The following is an 18,125-nucleotide window of genomic DNA, read 5'->3' as shown; positions in this document are numbered from 1 at the left end:
TTAGATAGATAAAAAAATGGACATGATGAAGAAGAGAGGAAAGATGGTAGTGTAGGTTATAAAGATAGCAGAAAACGTTACGTACGAGAATTCTAAAAGTTTCCATGGGAAACGGAAAGTTGTCGAGAGAAATTAAAAGGTAAAAAATGTGATTTTTGTGAATTATATAAATTTATGGAAAATCAATCAATGTAGAAATACAAATCAATGTGGCAATTAACAAATTTAATGAGGGGAGATAAAATTTAACGGCTAGAGTCAGAACTGAATGAAACGAACGACGATGGTCTATATTAGCGTTTGTCTCAAAATAATTGGTGTTTTGTAAAATTCTAAAGCAAAGTTTGAGGTTTCATACCAAAATCAAAGAGAACTTTAGAAGCTGATCGTATAATAAAACAATAAAGTTCAAAATTGGTTTATCTTTGTCACTTAATTGCCACAAGGCCTGTATTTTCATAATGTTTTTTATGTTCCTGCCATGAGGGTGAATCGGTTTCCTTCCAGCAGACCTCGACGAGCGCAGGTAAGAGAAGGAACCAATCAATTGTTACAAAGTTACTTTTCATGTGATATGCAAAAACCACTTTTCAATATCATTAGTACCCGACTTGTCCCAGCCTGATCAATTATTACTTGCCTGCTTCCCACCACTATGACTAAGACATAAGTGTAAAAATAAGTGTGTTTGTAAGTTCCAACAAGGAACTCTCTAAACTCAAGAAAAAATAAGCAAGTAATCGAGTAAAAGAATTCTAACCTACCTAATATTAGAACATGCATTTTTAGTACTTTGAATTATTCATAAACCAAAAGGTGAAAGAGTTTTGAATAGAGGGTATAAAATGAAAGATAAGTCAGCAGCTAAAAGTAAGGAAAAAAATCAAAAGGGGGGCTAAAATGGCAGCTGGTCATCTTTAGGGGGCCATTCTAGTGAGTTGGGCATCTTTAAGGGGCTTAAATAGAATTAACCCAATTTTTTTTTCTTAAATTTTCATATTGTATTTTGTTGGTTTACACTAATTTATTTTATGTGTTTAACGTACAAGGAACTGTCGTTCAACCACATTCATTACTGTTAACAAAACTAAAACCAAATATAGAAATTATAATTTGATCATGTTACATTATGAAATATTCACTGTGTAAAATCATATTACAATATGTGGAGTCCTGTCAAATATGAGTTGTCATAATACATTACGCAAAATCATATTCACTGTGTAAAATCATATACAATATGTGGAGTCATATTGTTGTTTTTTTTTTCAAGTTCTTCTTTAATATTTTTTTGGGTTTGTCTTTTTGAAATTCTCTCTCTCTAAAATTATATCAAATTTAAATTTCATATTTAGAACTAATAATTTATAGTTGAAAATTGAAACCAAAATCTCGCACACAAACATTACACAAATACCTAATTTGGGTTGAGAGTCCGTCCTTTTGAAGTCCGGCAATATAATTTAAATTTCATGGGCTCCTAAAATTCAGGAGCTCCCAAAACGCAAAAACCTCCCAAATCTTGGGAGCCCCAGCCTCTACATCGAGGTTGCTCTAAAAAAAAAAAAGCATAGAATAAATTTTAGAACTATTTTCTCATATAAATGTGATTCAAACTCTTAATACTTTTAGTTTTGACCAATACAACCTCAAGTGACAATGTCTTAAACAATTTAAAAGACACAAAAAGCAAAGTATAGATATTAATCCTGATAGGCTTTTATTCATCCCATCAATATTCTTCATCAATATTCTTCCCTTTGCAGTCTTTGCAGCGTTTGCACAATCGACAGTTGTCCCTTGCACATATTATTGATTGCAGCTCTGCCAATCTTTCCCTCAAAACTTGATTCTCATCCTCCAGTTCTTCGCAGTATTTCTTCCATCCTCCAACTTCAATTTCAGCTTGCTTGAGTAAGTTCCTAAAAAACCCCCAAAACAGAAAATATGTGTATGAAATTTTTTAATGGATTCGACAATAGGTTTGAGTAAGTGATTCAAAGACTTTGTTTAGTATTGAAAGTGGATTTTTAGGCAAGATTGACTATGGAAGTTTAATTAACGATTTTGCTTCAAAAATTGCGAGAAGAAAATTTTCAAATAACGATATTAATTATACTCATTTAACTCAGAACACAACATTGTGATTCAATTCCCCGATGAAATATTATTTTTATGGTTAGATCACTTACATTTTATGTTTATTATTTTGTTTAAAAGAATTTACATGTAAAAGACCCCGTTAATATTTTGGCACCGGACCCCCAATTTCTCAGCTCCCGTCATCTTTTAATTTGATGAAGAAGACCACAAACACCACATAATATTTTATGGAAAAATCAACCTTCAATTTCTTCACTTGAACGATCTTCCCACGTTCATCTTCGTGTTGCTTATAAACCAAACTCGAATATGGCTTAATCAAATCTAAACTAGAATGAACTGACCTTTTCAAGCTAAAAGAGGATAATTCACTTTGTTCTTCTTGTTCCTCCGTCATTGAGAAAATTTTATTTTTTTTGTCAAGAACTTCTTCAATACCATCGAACACGGTGACCGAAGTAACATTCGAGAACTGTCTACTGGATTCAATCTTTGTCTCCACATATGAAAAATATTCATCTAAAGGAAGAAAAACATACCTAAAGATGCTTTTCAATGTAGTCCAATCGTCGACGAATTTTTTTCCTTGATCAATGAGTCTCCATTGCATCTCGTTGAATTTTTCATAGACTCTTTTAGACAAGTGTTGTTCGATGACAAAAACCTTATCTTCGTCATGGACTTCTTGGTTTATAAACCAATTTTCCATCTGTTGAATCCAAAAATCTATATGATATTGATAATCAAACATAGGAATTTTGGAATCGACATTAATTTTGTTTTGATCTTTTCGATCAACATAGAGTTGTTGTGCATCTCTTAAAGGATCCCAACCTAAACGCGGAAGATTATTCCAACATTCAAGATGAGAAGTATTTAAAAAAAAATTATCTGTTCCCAGATTCTTAAAGTTCTGAATACCAGCTGATGTAGGTTGTTGCGGAAGCGTAAAAGTAATGGAATCCACCATTATTAATAAACTAAACTAACGAAATAAAACTGATAAAATAACGATAAATAATAAACTTGATTAATAATAAACTTGGTTGATAATATTCTCTGATCTGAATAACAAGGACAGACCTGACTTCCTTTTATAAGAACTTAGAAACTTCTAGATAGACTCGAATTAGGATTTCTAAATATCAAAGATACTCAAATATCAATGCAAAAAAAAAAGATACTCAAATATAGAAACTTCTAAACCTTTTTTTTTTATGAAAAGAAACTTCTAAACCTAGACTTAGTAACTCCTAAACTCTAACCCTAATGGACTCGGCCATGAGGCCCTCTAACTAGTTCGACCGTGAGGCCATCTTGATGGTCTCCATCACCACCACTATGACTAAGACATAAGTGTAAAAATAAGTGTGTTTGTAAGTTCCAACAAGGAACTCTCTAAACTCAAGAAATAATAAGCAAGTAATCGAGTAAAAGAATTCTAACCTACCTAATATTAGAACGTGCATTTTTAGTACTTTGAATTATTCATAAACCAAAAGGTGAAAGAGTTTTGAATAGAGGGTAGAAAATGAAAGATAAGTCAGCAGCTAAAAGTAAGGAAAAAAAATCAAAAGGGGGGCTAAAATGGCAGCTGGTCATCTTTAGGGGGCCATTCTAGTGAGTTGGGCATCTTTAAGGGGTTTAAATTTTTTCTTCAATTTTCATATTGTATTTTGTTGGTTTACACTAATTTATTTTATGTGCTTAACATACAAGGAACTGTCGTTCAACCGCATTCATTACTGTTAACAAAAATAAAACCAAATATAGAAGTTATAATTTGATCATGTTACATTATGAAATATTCACGGTGTAAAATCATATTACAATATGTGGAGTCCTGTCAAATATGAGTTGTCATAATACGTTACGCAAAATCATATTCACTGTGTAAAATCATATTACAATATGTGGAGTCATATTGTTTTTTTTTTTCAAGTTCTTCTCTAATATTTTTTTGGGTTTGTCTTTTTAAAATTCTCTCTCTCTAAAATTATATCAAATTTAAATTTCATATTTAGAACTAATAATTTATAATTGAAAATTGAAACCAAAATCTCGCACACAAACATTACACAAATACCTAATTTGGGTTGAGAGTCCGTCCTTTGGAAGTCCGGCAATATAATTTAAATCTCACGGGCTTCTAAAATTCAGGAGCTCCCAAAACGCAAAAACCTCCCAAATTTTGGGAGCCCCAACCTCTACATCGAGGTTGCTCTAAAAGAAAGCGGAGAATAAATTTTAGAACTATTTTCTCATATAAATGTGATTCAAACTCTTAATACTTTTAGTTTTGACCAACACAACCTCAAGTGACAATGTCTTAAACAAATTAAAAGACACAAAAAGCAAAGTATAGATATTAATCCTGATAGGCTTTTATTCATCCCATCAATATTCTTCATCAATATTCTTCCCTTTGCAGTCTTTGCAGCGTTTGCACAATCGACAGTTGTCCCTTGCACATATTATTGATTGCAGCTCTGCCAATCTTTCCCTCAAAACTTGATTCTCATCCTCCAGTTCTTCGCAGTATTTCTTCCATCCTCCAACTTCAATTTCAGCTTGCTTGAGTAAGTTCCTAAAAAACCCCCAAAACAGAAATTTTTTAATGGATTCGACAATAGGTTTGAGTAAGTGATTCAAAGACTTCAACATCCTAATGAGATAGTTGATGTGGACGGCTTCTATTGATTCAGTTTCCGGCTGTAGTCGGCCCCTATTTTCGGGGCAAACAGTCTTTCTCTTATTTTTAAACGGTGCTCATGTCATTTACGTGTTCCATTTATTGTTTTGTCTCTTTTAATGCATGATAACTAGCTTCTTCATTCCCTAGTGGACGATTAACATGTTAGTGTTGGTTGTTTTATCTCTTTCTAGTGATCTAGCAAAAGGATAACTTGATATAGAGTTTGGACTCAATTATTACCTGATTGCGTTGGTATGGAATCGGATACCAGCAATGCGTTCTTGCCAATCCACAGTTTCAATTAGTTTTTGATTTTGCTCCTGCAGATCAAATGTATTATGAAGTCATAATCGAAAAAAAAAAAACATGATTTTATAATTACTCATAAGAGATAGATTACCATGGTAAGAGTGCTCTTAGGTCCTTGTTCTTCAATCTTGAGAGGAGACATGGAAATCAAATTTAACACAAAAAACTAGGAATCATAGTGGGATATTTATACAACTAAGTTTATAATTTTGGAAACACAAAATAATGAAAGAAATCTCTAAGATATAATAAACAATTTTCTTGAGCTCTAAAATATCAAAATGTTATTTTCGCCGAGCAAACTAAGCCAATATACAGCTGCCAGGACCGTCAATTTTTTCCTCGTTATTTACATTGTCGGATGAAGTTAATCTCAACCACTTATTCTTACCTACTTAATTCTCCGGAGAAACAAAATTGTTCATAAATAGTGAGACAGTAAAAGCGTATCTATGTATAAATCATAGAAATCATAATCTATTGATCGAGCAACTCTAAACATTATACGTATAAATATTAGAAATCTCAATCTATTGGTCTAGTATGTCTAAACATTAAACGTATAAATCTTAGAAATCTCAATCTATTGAAGTTGTATATATTAAACATTGTTGATCTGATAATCCTTTCTTAGATTATCTAACTTTTTATTTATTGATTTCGTTAAGTTTATAAATATAGTTTCCATGTTTATGAGTGCCATGCCTTCACGAAGTCAGACTATTGATGATCCGTACGACAAGTCTACTTCTTCATACTGACTTGCAAACATTGGAGGTATTGTTTAAAAGTCAAAAAATTTGATGCACATACGACCTAACTGACTTGTGGTTCCGGTCTCACACAAGGGCGGAGCCAGAATTTTGTTCTAGGGAGGGCCGACTTAAACAAAATTTGGGTGTCAATTTGTATGTAGAAGCTATCAGTGTCTCTAAAAGATAAGTACATTGTTTTGTTCAATTACAATTGCTTCGTACGTTTAACCATTTTCTGATAGTTTTTTTCTACTAAAAAACATGCCTAGGATTTGATAAGCAAAAAAAAATTTAATTACATTTGAGGTAAAACAAAGAAAGTAGGACATAAACTCTTTTATCTAACCAAATAAATGAAACAATATATGGTCAACATTCTAAGCTACCTGTCTACAAAGAGGAAAAGTTCTAACAAAAGGGACCTTCCCTTTTGCCACAACGACTGAGAGAAAAGAGAGAAGTGAAAAAAGACTACGAAGGGGAGAGAAACGTGAAAAGAGGGAAGTGGAGAAAGACGAAGAGGAAGAGAGGAAGATGAAGTACATGTGGCAGAAAGATGAAGTGAAAGACAAAAAAATATCCAAGAATAACAAAATAATTAAAATACAACAATATAAGCGCAAAAAGTAAATGGGGGGCAAAAAAAGAAGTCTGGACAAAATTGAGTGTCAAAATAAAAGTTGATTGCTAATTAAGACTAAAATCATGACTTCTTTATAAATTGAGGGCAAAAAAGTAATTATCCTTCCAAAAGACCATTTGAAAAAATCATCATGCCGTGTGAGGGAATCAAACCCTTGCCCTAAGGTGGGACAGGAGCAACCTTCATCATCTGGGCTATCTTCCTTAAACGATAATGATTAGGGCCAGAAAGCTTAAGAACTAACTCAAGCTATATAGCCTGGGTTAGTCTCCATACAGATTCGCCCCCAGCGCGCGCGCGCACACACAGGGGGGCCCACGTAGGGACTTGTGGGGTCACGTGTCCCCACAGGTCCAAAATTAATCTTCATTTGAGGTAGAGGCCCGTCACATATAAAAAAATTAACCGCCCATTATAACACTAAAGATCTTGGCCCAGTGGGAGTGAGTGATTCTTACGCGTTGTAGAGCATGAGTTCGATTCCCCCAATCAACATTCATTTTGGTCTTTTATGGCCAAATTCGTTTCTGCCCCCTAATTTGACTCGTTGTTTTCAAATCAGTTTCATTTCCAGTCCTTTTCTCTTTGTAAATTCAATGATGTTTTTCTCCTTAACTTTGTTATAGCATTTCTTTTGCTATATCATTATTACGGCTTCTTATTTTATTTCATTTTCTTATATATACATTCATTATATATTATATATATATATATTATTTCTGTCTATTTTTCTAAATTTAGTCACCTTTCTCTTTTCTTAACTTGTTTAAGAACGTAAATGGGGTAATAATTTTTCAAGATAGCGACTCTCATTCTGTTGAAATAAAATTTACACATGAATTTTTCTAGAATTCGATTGTTTATAAACTAGTTATTTTTATTAAGACTATAGTTAGTGCAACTCACAAGTTAACGATACGAGTTGGTTGAAAGTGTAGGTAGAAGATACATAAATCAATTACTTGAACATCATATCGCGATTTTTGGACAATTAAAGCTATTTTTTGTAATCAAACGTGCCCCGACAACAAAAGATTTCTGGGTCCGCCACTACACACATACACACACACACATATATAACTCCACTCATGGTTGACTCTAAATCGATGAAGAGTTACGCAAGAAACTTTATAATACCTTGGCTAGTACAATTCATTACCGCGTCAAGACGAAATGCCTATTATTATAGCATGCAACTTCTATTTGGGGTTTTGTCAAAAAATGATACTCTTTTATGTAAGAAAACATCATCCTCCCACGACAAGAAGGTTTCCCTTCGCCGGAGTGCTAAAGAGAGAGAGAAAGGAAGTAAGAATTTTTTTATGTTTGAAGGTCGCCGGCCGACGACTTTCGTCGGTGAAGATGATGAGGTGGCAGAGAGAGGTGATGAGATGGAGGAGAGAAAGTGGTGACTAGTTAACGTTGTTATAACATTAACTGAAAAAGGGGCCATCTGGGTATTTTTGATAAAGAAGGGAGCTAGACAGAAACCGGTCATAAAGTTGGAGGCTATTTGGGAAATAACCCTTAAAATATAGTTGTATTTAGCAATTTAAGATTCGACAAAATATTTGCTAGATAAAACTAATAAACTACTTTTGAGGTTGTTCAGCAATTTAATAAAAAAAAAGGTGGTCGTGTCTAGCAAATTGATGCAGGGGCACCCGGCGTGGAGGCTTTTTCCATGACTAAGCCGGGCCATGGGCCATCCGGCCATGGAGAGTAGCTTTACGAAGTCCCAATTTTAGTATGATTATTAGAGAATTTAGGTTTAGGAAATTATGTTATTTTAGTATTTCCAATAATTGGAAAGGTCCAGATTTGAGTCTAGTTATTTAGGAAGTTGCAGTATTTTATTTATCTAGGAAAGTCTAATTCAAGTCTATCTAGGAAAGTCCAGAATCCTATAAAAGGATATCCAGTTTGTCCATTATTCCCAGGTTGAAGAGAAAACTCAATCAAGTTTAATCGAGTTTACAGTTATTTAGAGTTATTTAATCGTTATTTTATCGTTCTTCGTATTAGTTTATTTTATTCTTAAATTCCGCTGTGTTCTACATCACAAATAGTTTTGTGGAACAATTATATAACAGTTTAGCATTTATCTTTTCAAAATATTAGTTATTACAGATCATTTAAAAAGCTATTACTTTGTAAGTAACCAATCTCGCATACACCATAAGAAACTTTCAAGTTATCCAAAATACATATTTTTTTTTGTTGAGAGAGTTTTTCAAAATATTGGTTATCACAAATCATTCTTTTTTTTTTTTTTTGAAACCCCAAAACCATATTTCATTCCTAAGTGATACAATCGCAAATTTATAGGGATAAAATGTTATTCCTCTCTGCTAGATACTTGAGAGTTACATAACTAAGTTCGCATAACTTCGAATGTAAAGTGCCTCATGTATTGAGAGAAATTGACTAGACACTGACGAAAATAAGAAAGAAGAAGGATGAAAGGATCCTAAAGATCACAGATTAAAATATCCTATAGGTCAACAAAATAACAGGAAAAAAACTAAAAAAACCACCGTCGTTGTCGCCGGAAAACCGTCGTCATCACTGGAAAAACCGAGCACCACCAAAAACTTGAATCCTTCTGTTAAGACCTCCAATTCTCCGACTATGTCTCTCCATATATAACCTATAAGAATAATCTTCAATGAAGAAAACAGTTTCTCATTACTCATCATCGTCGTCTTCTTCATCTGATGCTGAAGATCTCGAATCTATTCCTTCCGGTATGTATCGTATTTGGACATCAATAGTCAATCCTTCTTCATCATGAAGTGAGACGAAACAATAACGATTAAAATCTGATTAATCGAAGTAAAAAAACATCAATAATTTCCTCATCTTCTTCATTAATAACTTCTTCATCAAATCGGATTAATAAGAAATAAGTGGCGTCATAACATGTTATTCATTACTGGAAGAATAAGCTTATATTGAAAGAAGGAAGGAGGAAAAAAATCTATGGTGGATAACAACCCGGAAAATCATTTTGGAGAAAGCAATTCTCAATATTGAAGACCCTAGATACTATTAATGGAGGGAAAACAAACTACAACAGAAAGATAAACGGGTTCCGACGAAGGGATGACCCTTCGCCGGAGGAAAACTCAGATCTGTAACCGGTTAGAGAAATTCTAGAGAGAGAGGGAAAGGAGAGAAAACGGTTACAATGTCTGAAGTTACCGGTTACAAATCATTCATAATACTCCATACTATGTCATATATTTTGTTGATAATTTTTCTTGTATCCATTATTATGTTTGTAATTTCTTTCATTCGATATATATTATTTTTTATTTTTATTTTTATTTTTATTTTTATTTTTATTTTTATTTTTATTTTTTTGTTTTTGTTGAGAGCATTCCATGGGGTTGGGCAAAACGCCCAAAACCAGCCCAACAATATGTATCAGGCCCACTGCAGATAAAAAATGAGGGGCAGGTCCAACAAGTCAGGCTGGGGGTGGAATTTTCGAAACACCCTTCTTCTTTTCGAAATTTACGAAACGGTCATCGAAAAATTCTCGGGAAACTCGAAAATTTCTGAACAATAATCTGACATGCCTCCCATCAGACTGTGTACTTTCCATAAATTCACAGAATTGTCACCGAAAAATTCCCAGGAAATGCGAAAATTTTTTAAAAATAGTCTGACGCACCTGACATTAAACCTTGTACATTTCACGAATTTACAGAATTGCCAATACAAAATTTACCAACTTGCCATTTTTTTTCCAGATTTATTTCTTATTTATCTCTCCAATCTTTTTAAATTTCTCTCTCCAATCTTTTTAAATTTCTCTCTCCAATCTCAACAAATATCTTTCTTTTTTCCATATTTATTTCTTATCTCTTTCCAATCTCAACAAATTTCTTCATTTTTGGTAGTTTTTCATTGATTTGTACAAGGGAATTTGCTTGTGTACCGGAATTATTTAGTGTACTGGCCATTTTTTGGATATGTACTACACATTTTTGTACTGGGAATTTTCTTGTGTACCGGGAATTGTTATGTATGCTGGCCATTTGGTTATGTATTAGACATTTTTGTTCTGGAAATTTTCTTGTGTACAGGGAATTGTTTTGTGTACAAGCCATTTGGTTGTGTACTAGACATTTTTGTATTGGGAATTTTCTTGTGTATCGGAAATTATTTTGTGTACTAGCCGTTTGGCTATTTAATAGACATTTTTGTACTGGGAATTTTCTTGTGTACCGGGAATTGTTCTGTGTACTGGCCATTTGGTTCAATACTGGACACTTTTAAACTGGGAATTTTCTTCTGTACCGGGAATGGTTCTGTGCACTGGCCATTTGGTTATGTACTAGACATTTCTGTACTGGGAATTTTCTTGTGTATAGGAAAATTTGTTTCCAACATTTGAAACTCTTTCACCAATTTTTCAGATTTATTTGTTTTTTGTTTTTTTATTTTTAGATTTCTCACTCTAATCTCAACAGATTTATTTCTCTTTAAAAATATTTTCTGTTTTAATAGATAATCTTTTAAAAAAGATAGACAAAACAATAATATAATCGATTGAAAGTGATGAAGAAGATAAATAAGAACATAAAACTTTTAGAGAGAGAAAGAACAGAAAACTTTGATGTTTTTAGAGAGAAAAATAAATGAGGATGATTAAGAAATTCTGATTAAGAAACATACACCAAAATTTCTTAATCTTTTAGAGAGAGAAAGAGATGGAAGATTTAAAAAATTGGGTTAATTTGACATGGACCCCCATTTATTTAGTGATATTAGGACTTCACCCCCAAGATCAAAAGTGTTGTGGCGTTAACCCCCAATTGGCCTTTTTTCGTCATCTTCTCGTTAAATGGTTGGCGTGTCAACCACACGCGTGATTCGTGACAAAATTACCCCCAATCTAATCCTCCATTTAATCCAACGGTGAACAATACATCTCGTGATCACCCCCACCATTGTGAAATAACCCTAACAATCTTTCTCGTTATTTCACACCCTAGCAATTATCCTGTGAAATCCAAAATGGAGTTGTAAATTCGACTCTGAAACTCGAATTGGGGTTGATTTGAAACATGCAATTATTATCCTTGATGGTCATACAGTTGATTGGAACAATATTGATGGGTTTGGATTCTCTCTTTCCTGCTCTTCATCCACATAAAGATGATGAGTACCCAGTTGGAAAGAATTGCTTCCCAATCAAAATCCCAAGATGGGTATTTCTTCAATCCAAAGGTAATTGATTCCCATGAAGGTTCTGTGAAATAAGTAAACTTAATTTCAGATTCAGGTAAAGAACCTCCAGAACCACCACTTCCGAAAAATAACAGTCAGGAAGATGGTGATGATGATGATAAACAATCAACCTTTGAACAAATCTTCTCCTCAGATGTTAATTATGAAGAACCCTAAAAACCCATTTCTTCCATTACTGGCTTTCATGACAATTTTGATGAAGAGCCCACTTTTGAAACCCCATTTTTGGAAGAGAATTTCTGCAATTCCTGTTTCTTGTTAGCTAAGCTTTGACAAATTGCTTGAAACTTTGAATCAACAAGTGAATTTAAAGTTTTGTGGGTTTTTGAATTGAAGAACTCGTTTGTTTCATGGGGATTGACTTAGGGCTTAGGTAATTATTAATCTCTGGTTTTGTTGTTGTCGATGATTTATTAGGGTTTGATGGTTTTGGTTCCATGGGTGAGTTGAAGAAGGATTTGGTGTTGAATCTGATCTACCTAAACTTGGATAAGTTAATTCAACCCAACTAAACCATTAGATTGCTCAAGATCCAAGCTTAGATCTTTAGAGTTCAAAAACCCTTGGATAAAACATCTGGTTGTTGATGTTAAGCAAAAATGTGAGTTATAAAGTTAGGTTGTGAAGAAATTTCAGGAGAAGGGGGACAAGAAGAAGATAAGGAAAGCGAAGATGGGTTTAGAGAAGATGAAAGAAAGGGATGCAAAGAAGCGAGATTATTAGATTGGGGGCGTGCAGGGCGTGCAGGGAACAAGATGAAGATCAATCACACTATAATTTTTACCGTCCGATTAGATGGGGTATTTTCGTCACAAATCACGCGTGTGGTTCGCACGCCACCAATTTAACGAGAAAATGACGAAAAAAAGGCTAATTGAGGGTTAACGCCAGAACACTTTTTATTTTGGGGGTGAAGTCCTAATATAACTAAATAAATGGGGGTCCATGTCAAATTTACCCTAAAAATTTAATCTTGAAGAGAGAGAGAAAGAGATGAAGAAGAAGATTATATTTTTTTGATCTTTTAGATAGAGAAAGAGATGGGAAAGATCAGGAAACATGACTCTAAGAGAGAGAAAGAAATGGGAAGGAAATTGATTTTGCAAGATTTCTTCCTTAAGATAAGACCCTCATTTAATGTTAAGCCTCAAATCAGTCAACTAATTAAGGGAGGTGAGAGAACAATCAGGTAATGTACCGTGCAAGGGTAAAAACGGAAGGAAAAAAGAAAAAGAATGGGAACTGACAAGCAAACCTGACTTTTTGGACTGGAAACACAATTTGAATTTGGCCTGGGGTTTAACCTTATTTACCCCCAATTTTTGGGCCTCTGGATCATTTTGGCTTAATTTGGCTCCTGGATTCAAATCCTTGATCCCTCAGGGGCAGTCTCCCATAAAATCTGCATTGAAGGAAGCGCCTAGAAAACTTCCCAAACTAAAAAAATACCCAAAGTAGAAGGATCATTGAACATTTGAACAGATATACAAGTACATACCTATAGAATTACTTTATTCCTGTCAAAAAAAAAAAAAATAGAATTACTTTATTCTCCTCTCCACCATTTTCTATTTTAAACAATGAAAAAGTTAAAAATACCCTCAAATTAGTACACTCCTTGATTAGGCATTTTTGCAAGTGACCATGATCTCTACACCAAATGGCTTCAATTCCTCCCCTTCCTCCTCCTAATCAAAAGAAGAAGAATACAACTAATTCATTCACAACTACCTTCTCATTATTCTTTTTCATTCTTTTCTTACTCATTAGCATCTTCTTCTTCACCAAAAAAACTCTTGAACCGACTCTTCAATTTTACAGAGATAATCTCAATCCATCTCAAACCCACAACATAAACAACAACTACCCTTCTTTCTCTTCTTCACTTTCTGTCTCTAAATATCACTCACCTCCTCCACCACCACCACCATCTTCCCCACCACCACTACCAGAATTAACAATAACTGAATCAAATAAAATAGATTTATTGGATAATGAGAATGATGGGAAAAACTCTGTTCAATTTGAAGAAAATGGTGTTTCTGATCTTGAAACTGAATCTATTGATTTACATTCTGGAAGTGAGGTAAAATTGAGTGATGGGTTTGTAAATGGGGTTTCTGAAAAAATGAAATTGGGGGAACAAAAATGTGATTTGTATAAAGGGAAATGGATAAAGGATGAAGAATATCCGATCTATAAACCTAGCTCTTGCCCTTATGTTGATGAAGCTTTTAGCTGTCAAGGAAATGGTAGACGTGATTCAGAGTACCTTGCTTGGAGATGGAAACCTGATGATTGTGATCTTCCCAGGTAAATACAGTTCTTCAACATTAATATATGTATATATATATATATATATATATATATATATATATATATATATATATATATATATAGGAGGTGGGGGGAGAGAGAGAGAGAGTTGGAACCTAGATTGTCACATTGTTGTGCATAATTTTAGTTGTTCAAGAACATGTCTCCTTTTTTAATCTGTTAGGGTTTGCAAGTACGGGTTTTGCTTTTGCAGATGAAAACATTAATATTTTAATTACTTGTTGTTTTGATTTATACTCATTGAAGAGGATTGTGGATTAATTGAGTTTTGTGCAAGTCAAACTCTAGAATAATGTGGGCTATAAGATAGAGTGGTGGGGGATCAGATTAAAATGAGCGTCATTCATAGCATAGTGAATGGTCGTCATTCGTAGCACATCCTATGTTCTCTTGCAGGTTTTAGAAAAGAGCGCATAGATCGGGTTTTTTCGTACGAAAGAAATTAGTTACGAATTCGAGTTCACTATAGCAATGAGAGAATTTCAGAGTCAGATTTTGATCTCTCTAGTAACTACCCGTTACTGAAAGGAAATAATTTGCTTCAAAATTGGTTTTACCACATTAGTTCCGAACTTACCCCAAATGCTCGTTTACCATTTCTACTGATCCGTTCCAAACAACAAAGATAGATGAAACTTCCAACATGATATTCATACTAACTGCAATCCCGGATCGGTCTTAAGAAATCACATAATCAGTTTGTATATGTATAACTTCTGCACCAGCCTAGCTTGGGTTACCCAGTGAGGCACCATTAGAACAGGTATGAATGATCCCCTCAAGAATTCCCAAATGAAACTTCTTAGCCTAGTGAAGGACCTGCCATTAAGTTTTGAACTAATCTCAAAATTGTCATATATACCTTTTCTTTACGACTTCGTAAAGCGAAAGCCGAAGAGTTTGATATGATTGAAGTTTAAAAAATGAATAGAGTGCTGAAAAAAAGTATAGCAATGTACTGCAGAATTGAGTAGTTATGTGAAGGAAAAATGTATGCAAGCATCGTCGAAAAGAAAAGACATGAGGACACCTGCTTTATCTTGAACTATTTTGTTACTTAAGTCAAGCAATGTGTTGTTCAGTTTTTATTGAAAATTGATATGCTCTCAAACTGTTAATTTGTGCATACTTTTGTCTCTCATTCTTGATTCATAGGTTTAATGCATCAGACTTCTTGGAGAGACTGAGAGGTAAAAAGTTGATGTTGGTGGGAGACTCCATGAACCGAAACCAGTTTGAATCGATCTTGTGCCTCCTCCGAGAAGGCCTGACAGACAAGAGCAAAATGTATGAGGTTCATGGTTATAAAATCACCAAAGGAAGAGGATATTACGTCTTCAAATTTGAAGTATGTACAACTGTCTAATCTTCTGCATTACTTCTATACATTTTTTGGGTTCTTAAGTCAGAACTAAACAAAATCAATGATCCTGTGTAGCTCTAACACTAATATAGAATTCGAACACAGGGTAGAGTTTGAAATTTTCGGGCTGTTTTCTTGATAGGACTTCAACTGTACGGTCGATTTTGTACGCTCGCATTTCCTTGTCAGGGAAGGTCTCCGTATAAATGGTCAAGGACAATCAAATCCAACTCTGTCGATTGACAGAATTGACAAATCTGCTAAACGTTGGAAATGGGCTGATATACTAGTCTTCAATACTGGCCATTGGTGGACTCATGGAAAGACTGCTAGAGGGTATTTACTTTGTACTTCCGATATTTTGTTTATCTTGGTTAGATCCTATTTCGTTTGATGTTGGGCTCTTTCTGAAATTTGCAAATACGAAGGATCAAATAAACAAGTTTTTGTTTCAACAGGAAGAACTACTATAAAGAAGGTGATTTTGTCTATCCCAAGTTTGATGCAGTTGAAGCTTATAGAAGATCCATAAGGACATGGGGAAGGTGGATAGATCGAAACATTGATCCAACCAAGAAGTTAGTTTTCTACCGTGGTTACTCTTCTGCCCATTTCAGGTACCATCTCTAACCTTATCCACCATCTTCTGCCTATACGGCCGAGTGATTCCTTAGTCACCTAGTTTGTCCTAGGCCCAGCCAAAGCAGGCCAGAGTCCTGAACCCAACTACTTAGTCTAAAAACTCGGCCGTTTACACTTTCCTAGCTTGGGCCAATCCTTGCAACAATTGACACATAATGTATCTATTCTGTACATTTATTTTATCAGAGGTGGAGATTGGGACTCTGGTGGGTCATGTAACGGAGAGAAAGAACCCATTTCAGGTGGGCCTTTCATCGATACGTATCCTCTAAAGATGAAGATTGTGGAAGAGGTTATCCAAAAAATGCAGGTACCCGTGTTACTTCTAAATGTAACGAAGTTGACCAACTTCCGTAAGGATGGACATCCATCTATTTATGGCAAGAATCAGACGCTAGGAAAGAAGGTATCTACGAGGCGACAAGACTGTAGTCATTGGTGCCTCCCTGGAGTTCCTGATGCATGGAATGAACTAATTTATGCAACCCTTGTCTTACAACAAAGTACTTAATAGATTCATTACTAAGTTAGTACCCGTTATAGTCGGATAAATTAAATATTTAACAGGCAATCATGAATTGTATTATGCCCATAAAAAATGAAAGACTGTCATGAAAATCTATCAAGAGCAGTACTAGACTTATTCATTTTGACCTCTATTTTCGAATCTTTTCCAGCTTATTTTGAATCTTTACCTCCCTTGTAGTTCAGAAGATTGGAAAACCATCTGATTCGGATTTAACTCCTGATTAACCAAGAAACAAACTGGCTGGATTGTTATTTGTTTTGTTTTTATTTATTTAGATGGACCTATTTCCATGAAATCCAGCCATAGATAATAGAATAAAATAAAATAAGGAAAGGGGAAATTGTGGAATATAGAGAAGAGTTAGAGTAAGCTCCAAATAAATATAGAAGAGATTCCTCATCAAAAAAAAGATACAGAAGAGATGCCAAGGTGTTGGAACTAAAAGTCGCGGAAGCTCGAACCTACCTAGAAATTGATTCGACTATGAAGATTAATCGAAAAGCTAAGCCAAAATCTAAATATGCGAACAGAATTTAACGAGGTTCGGCTTTAAAGCCTACGTCCTCGGGCGAACAAGAAATCTTTATTGAAGGATAGATGAAGACGACTCACACAACCCGCAAGTTCGTCCCAAGATGGTGCCGTATAGAAATCAACCTTCTATACTAAATCTTCGACGACCGAGAAATTAAACACCGCTCAAAACTATGAATAAAATCTCTCTCACTTGCTCTCTCTCTAGCTCTCTCTAAAGAGTTGTTATTGAGTTGTTTGTTGGTGTGTTTAGTGGTGGCATTCAAACCTCTATTTAAATATAATATAAACCGACAATTGGATGTCCAATTTGGAACCCACTATGCTTCAATTTGGAAACCAAAAACCGCCATCCAATTTGCCGCCTCCAATTGAATCCAAACTTGAAACCGCCTAAGCAAACAAGCCTCAAACCGCCTATAGCCATAAACCTCCTATTTTGGCAACTTCCTCTTACACAAGGAAAGAGCAGAAATGTGAGGAGTCAAAGACCCTCGGCCAGTGTTGACGGAAACTTTGAGTTCAAAGTGATCAAAGAAATTCTTTTATTCTTGGATGATTTTCAAATTAAATACAAGACTCTATTTATATTATTTTTGTTACGAAATACTCTATTTATAGAGTTGGAATATAACTAGTTTCTAATATCTAATAGTTTCAAATATCTTTACTACTTTCTAATATTTTGTACTTTCTAATATCTCAATAAAGGAATGATATTTTAACACTCCCTCTCAAGTTGGTGTTTAGATATTGCACATGCCCGACTTGTCCACTAACTCCACAAATATTCGGTTTGAAACTGTTTTGGTAAAAACATCAGCCAATATGTTAACCACTTGCAAAACCTTCATACTTCCAGCAGAATAATCACCATGACTCAACTTGGACTCCAAATAGAAATATCTGTATGGAGCTGGTCAATCTCCTGCTCCAATAATTTTATCTTCTGT

At 34.4% G+C, this 18,125-nt stretch overlaps 3 protein-coding genes across 3 annotated transcripts; 1 reads left to right on the top strand and 2 right to left on the bottom strand.

Moving 5' to 3' along the window:
• Positions 1–4,346: 4,346 nt before the first annotated feature.
• On the bottom strand, positions 4,347–5,261 carry LOC147556394 (uncharacterized). Its single transcript, XM_086664107.1, has 3 exons — positions 5,199–5,261; positions 5,039–5,118; positions 4,347–4,690 (listed from the first exon to the last, which is right to left on the bottom strand). The coding sequence occupies exons 1-3, from the start codon at positions 5,247–5,249 to the stop codon at positions 4,501–4,503; spliced, it is 321 nt and encodes a 106-aa protein (XP_086520233.1). The 5' UTR covers positions 5,250–5,261; the 3' UTR covers positions 4,347–4,500.
• A 6,246-nt stretch (positions 5,262–11,507) lies between these two features.
• Positions 11,508–12,901, bottom strand: LOC147556393 (ethylene-responsive transcription factor RAP2-4-like). The gene is made up of 4 exons (XM_086658628.1): positions 12,896–12,901; positions 11,957–12,105; positions 11,686–11,824; positions 11,508–11,519 (listed from the first exon to the last, which is right to left on the bottom strand). The coding sequence occupies exons 1-4, from the start codon at positions 12,899–12,901 to the stop codon at positions 11,508–11,510; spliced, it is 306 nt and encodes a 101-aa protein (XP_086514754.1).
• Positions 12,902–13,235: 334 nt separating this feature from the next.
• Positions 13,236–16,760, top strand: LOC147556392 (protein trichome birefringence-like 5). Its single transcript, XM_086664284.1, has 5 exons — positions 13,236–14,080; positions 15,260–15,452; positions 15,610–15,803; positions 15,926–16,084; positions 16,296–16,760. The coding sequence occupies exons 1-5, from the start codon at positions 13,428–13,430 to the stop codon at positions 16,618–16,620; spliced, it is 1,524 nt and encodes a 507-aa protein (XP_086520410.1). The 5' UTR covers positions 13,236–13,427; the 3' UTR covers positions 16,621–16,760.
• The last annotated feature ends 1,365 nt before the right edge of the window (positions 16,761–18,125 follow it).

Source organism: Eschscholzia californica, unplaced genomic scaffold (genome assembly GCF_041429995.1).
Source record: "Eschscholzia californica isolate CP2 unplaced genomic scaffold, dmEscCali1.0.p SCAF_2, whole genome shotgun sequence".
NCBI classification, from domain to species: domain Eukaryota; kingdom Viridiplantae; phylum Streptophyta; class Magnoliopsida; order Ranunculales; family Papaveraceae; genus Eschscholzia; species Eschscholzia californica.
This window is presented reverse-complemented; position numbering and strand designations above follow the sequence as displayed.

Bases quoted from the DNA above. Each gene is read 5' to 3' on its own strand.
- LOC147556394 (XM_086664107.1), bottom strand. From the start codon at position 5,249: ATGTCTCCTCTCAAGATTGAAGAACAAGGACCTAAGAGCACTCTTACC. The intron at 5,119-5,198 runs GTAATCTATCTC...TTTGATCTGCAG, and splicing joins CTAAGAGCACTCTTACCATG to GAGCAAAATCAAAAACTAAT. The intron at 4,691-5,038 runs GTAATAATTGAG...GGGGTTTTTTAG, and splicing joins TTCCATACCAACGCAATCAG to GAACTTACTCAAGCAAGCTG.
- LOC147556392 (XM_086664284.1), top strand. From the start codon at position 13,428: ATGGCTTCAATTCCTCCCCTTCCTCCTCCTAATCAAAAGAAGAAGAAT. The intron at 14,081-15,259 runs GTAAATACAGTT...CTTGATTCATAG, and splicing joins GATGATTGTGATCTTCCCAG to GTTTAATGCATCAGACTTCT. The intron at 15,453-15,609 runs GTATGTACAACT...TTTTCTTGATAG, and splicing joins ATTACGTCTTCAAATTTGAA to GACTTCAACTGTACGGTCGA.
- LOC147556393 (XM_086658628.1), bottom strand. The intron at 11,825-11,956 runs GTCATGAAAGCC...ATTTTTCGGAAG, and splicing joins GTGGGCTCTTCATCAAAATT to TGGTGGTTCTGGAGGTTCTT.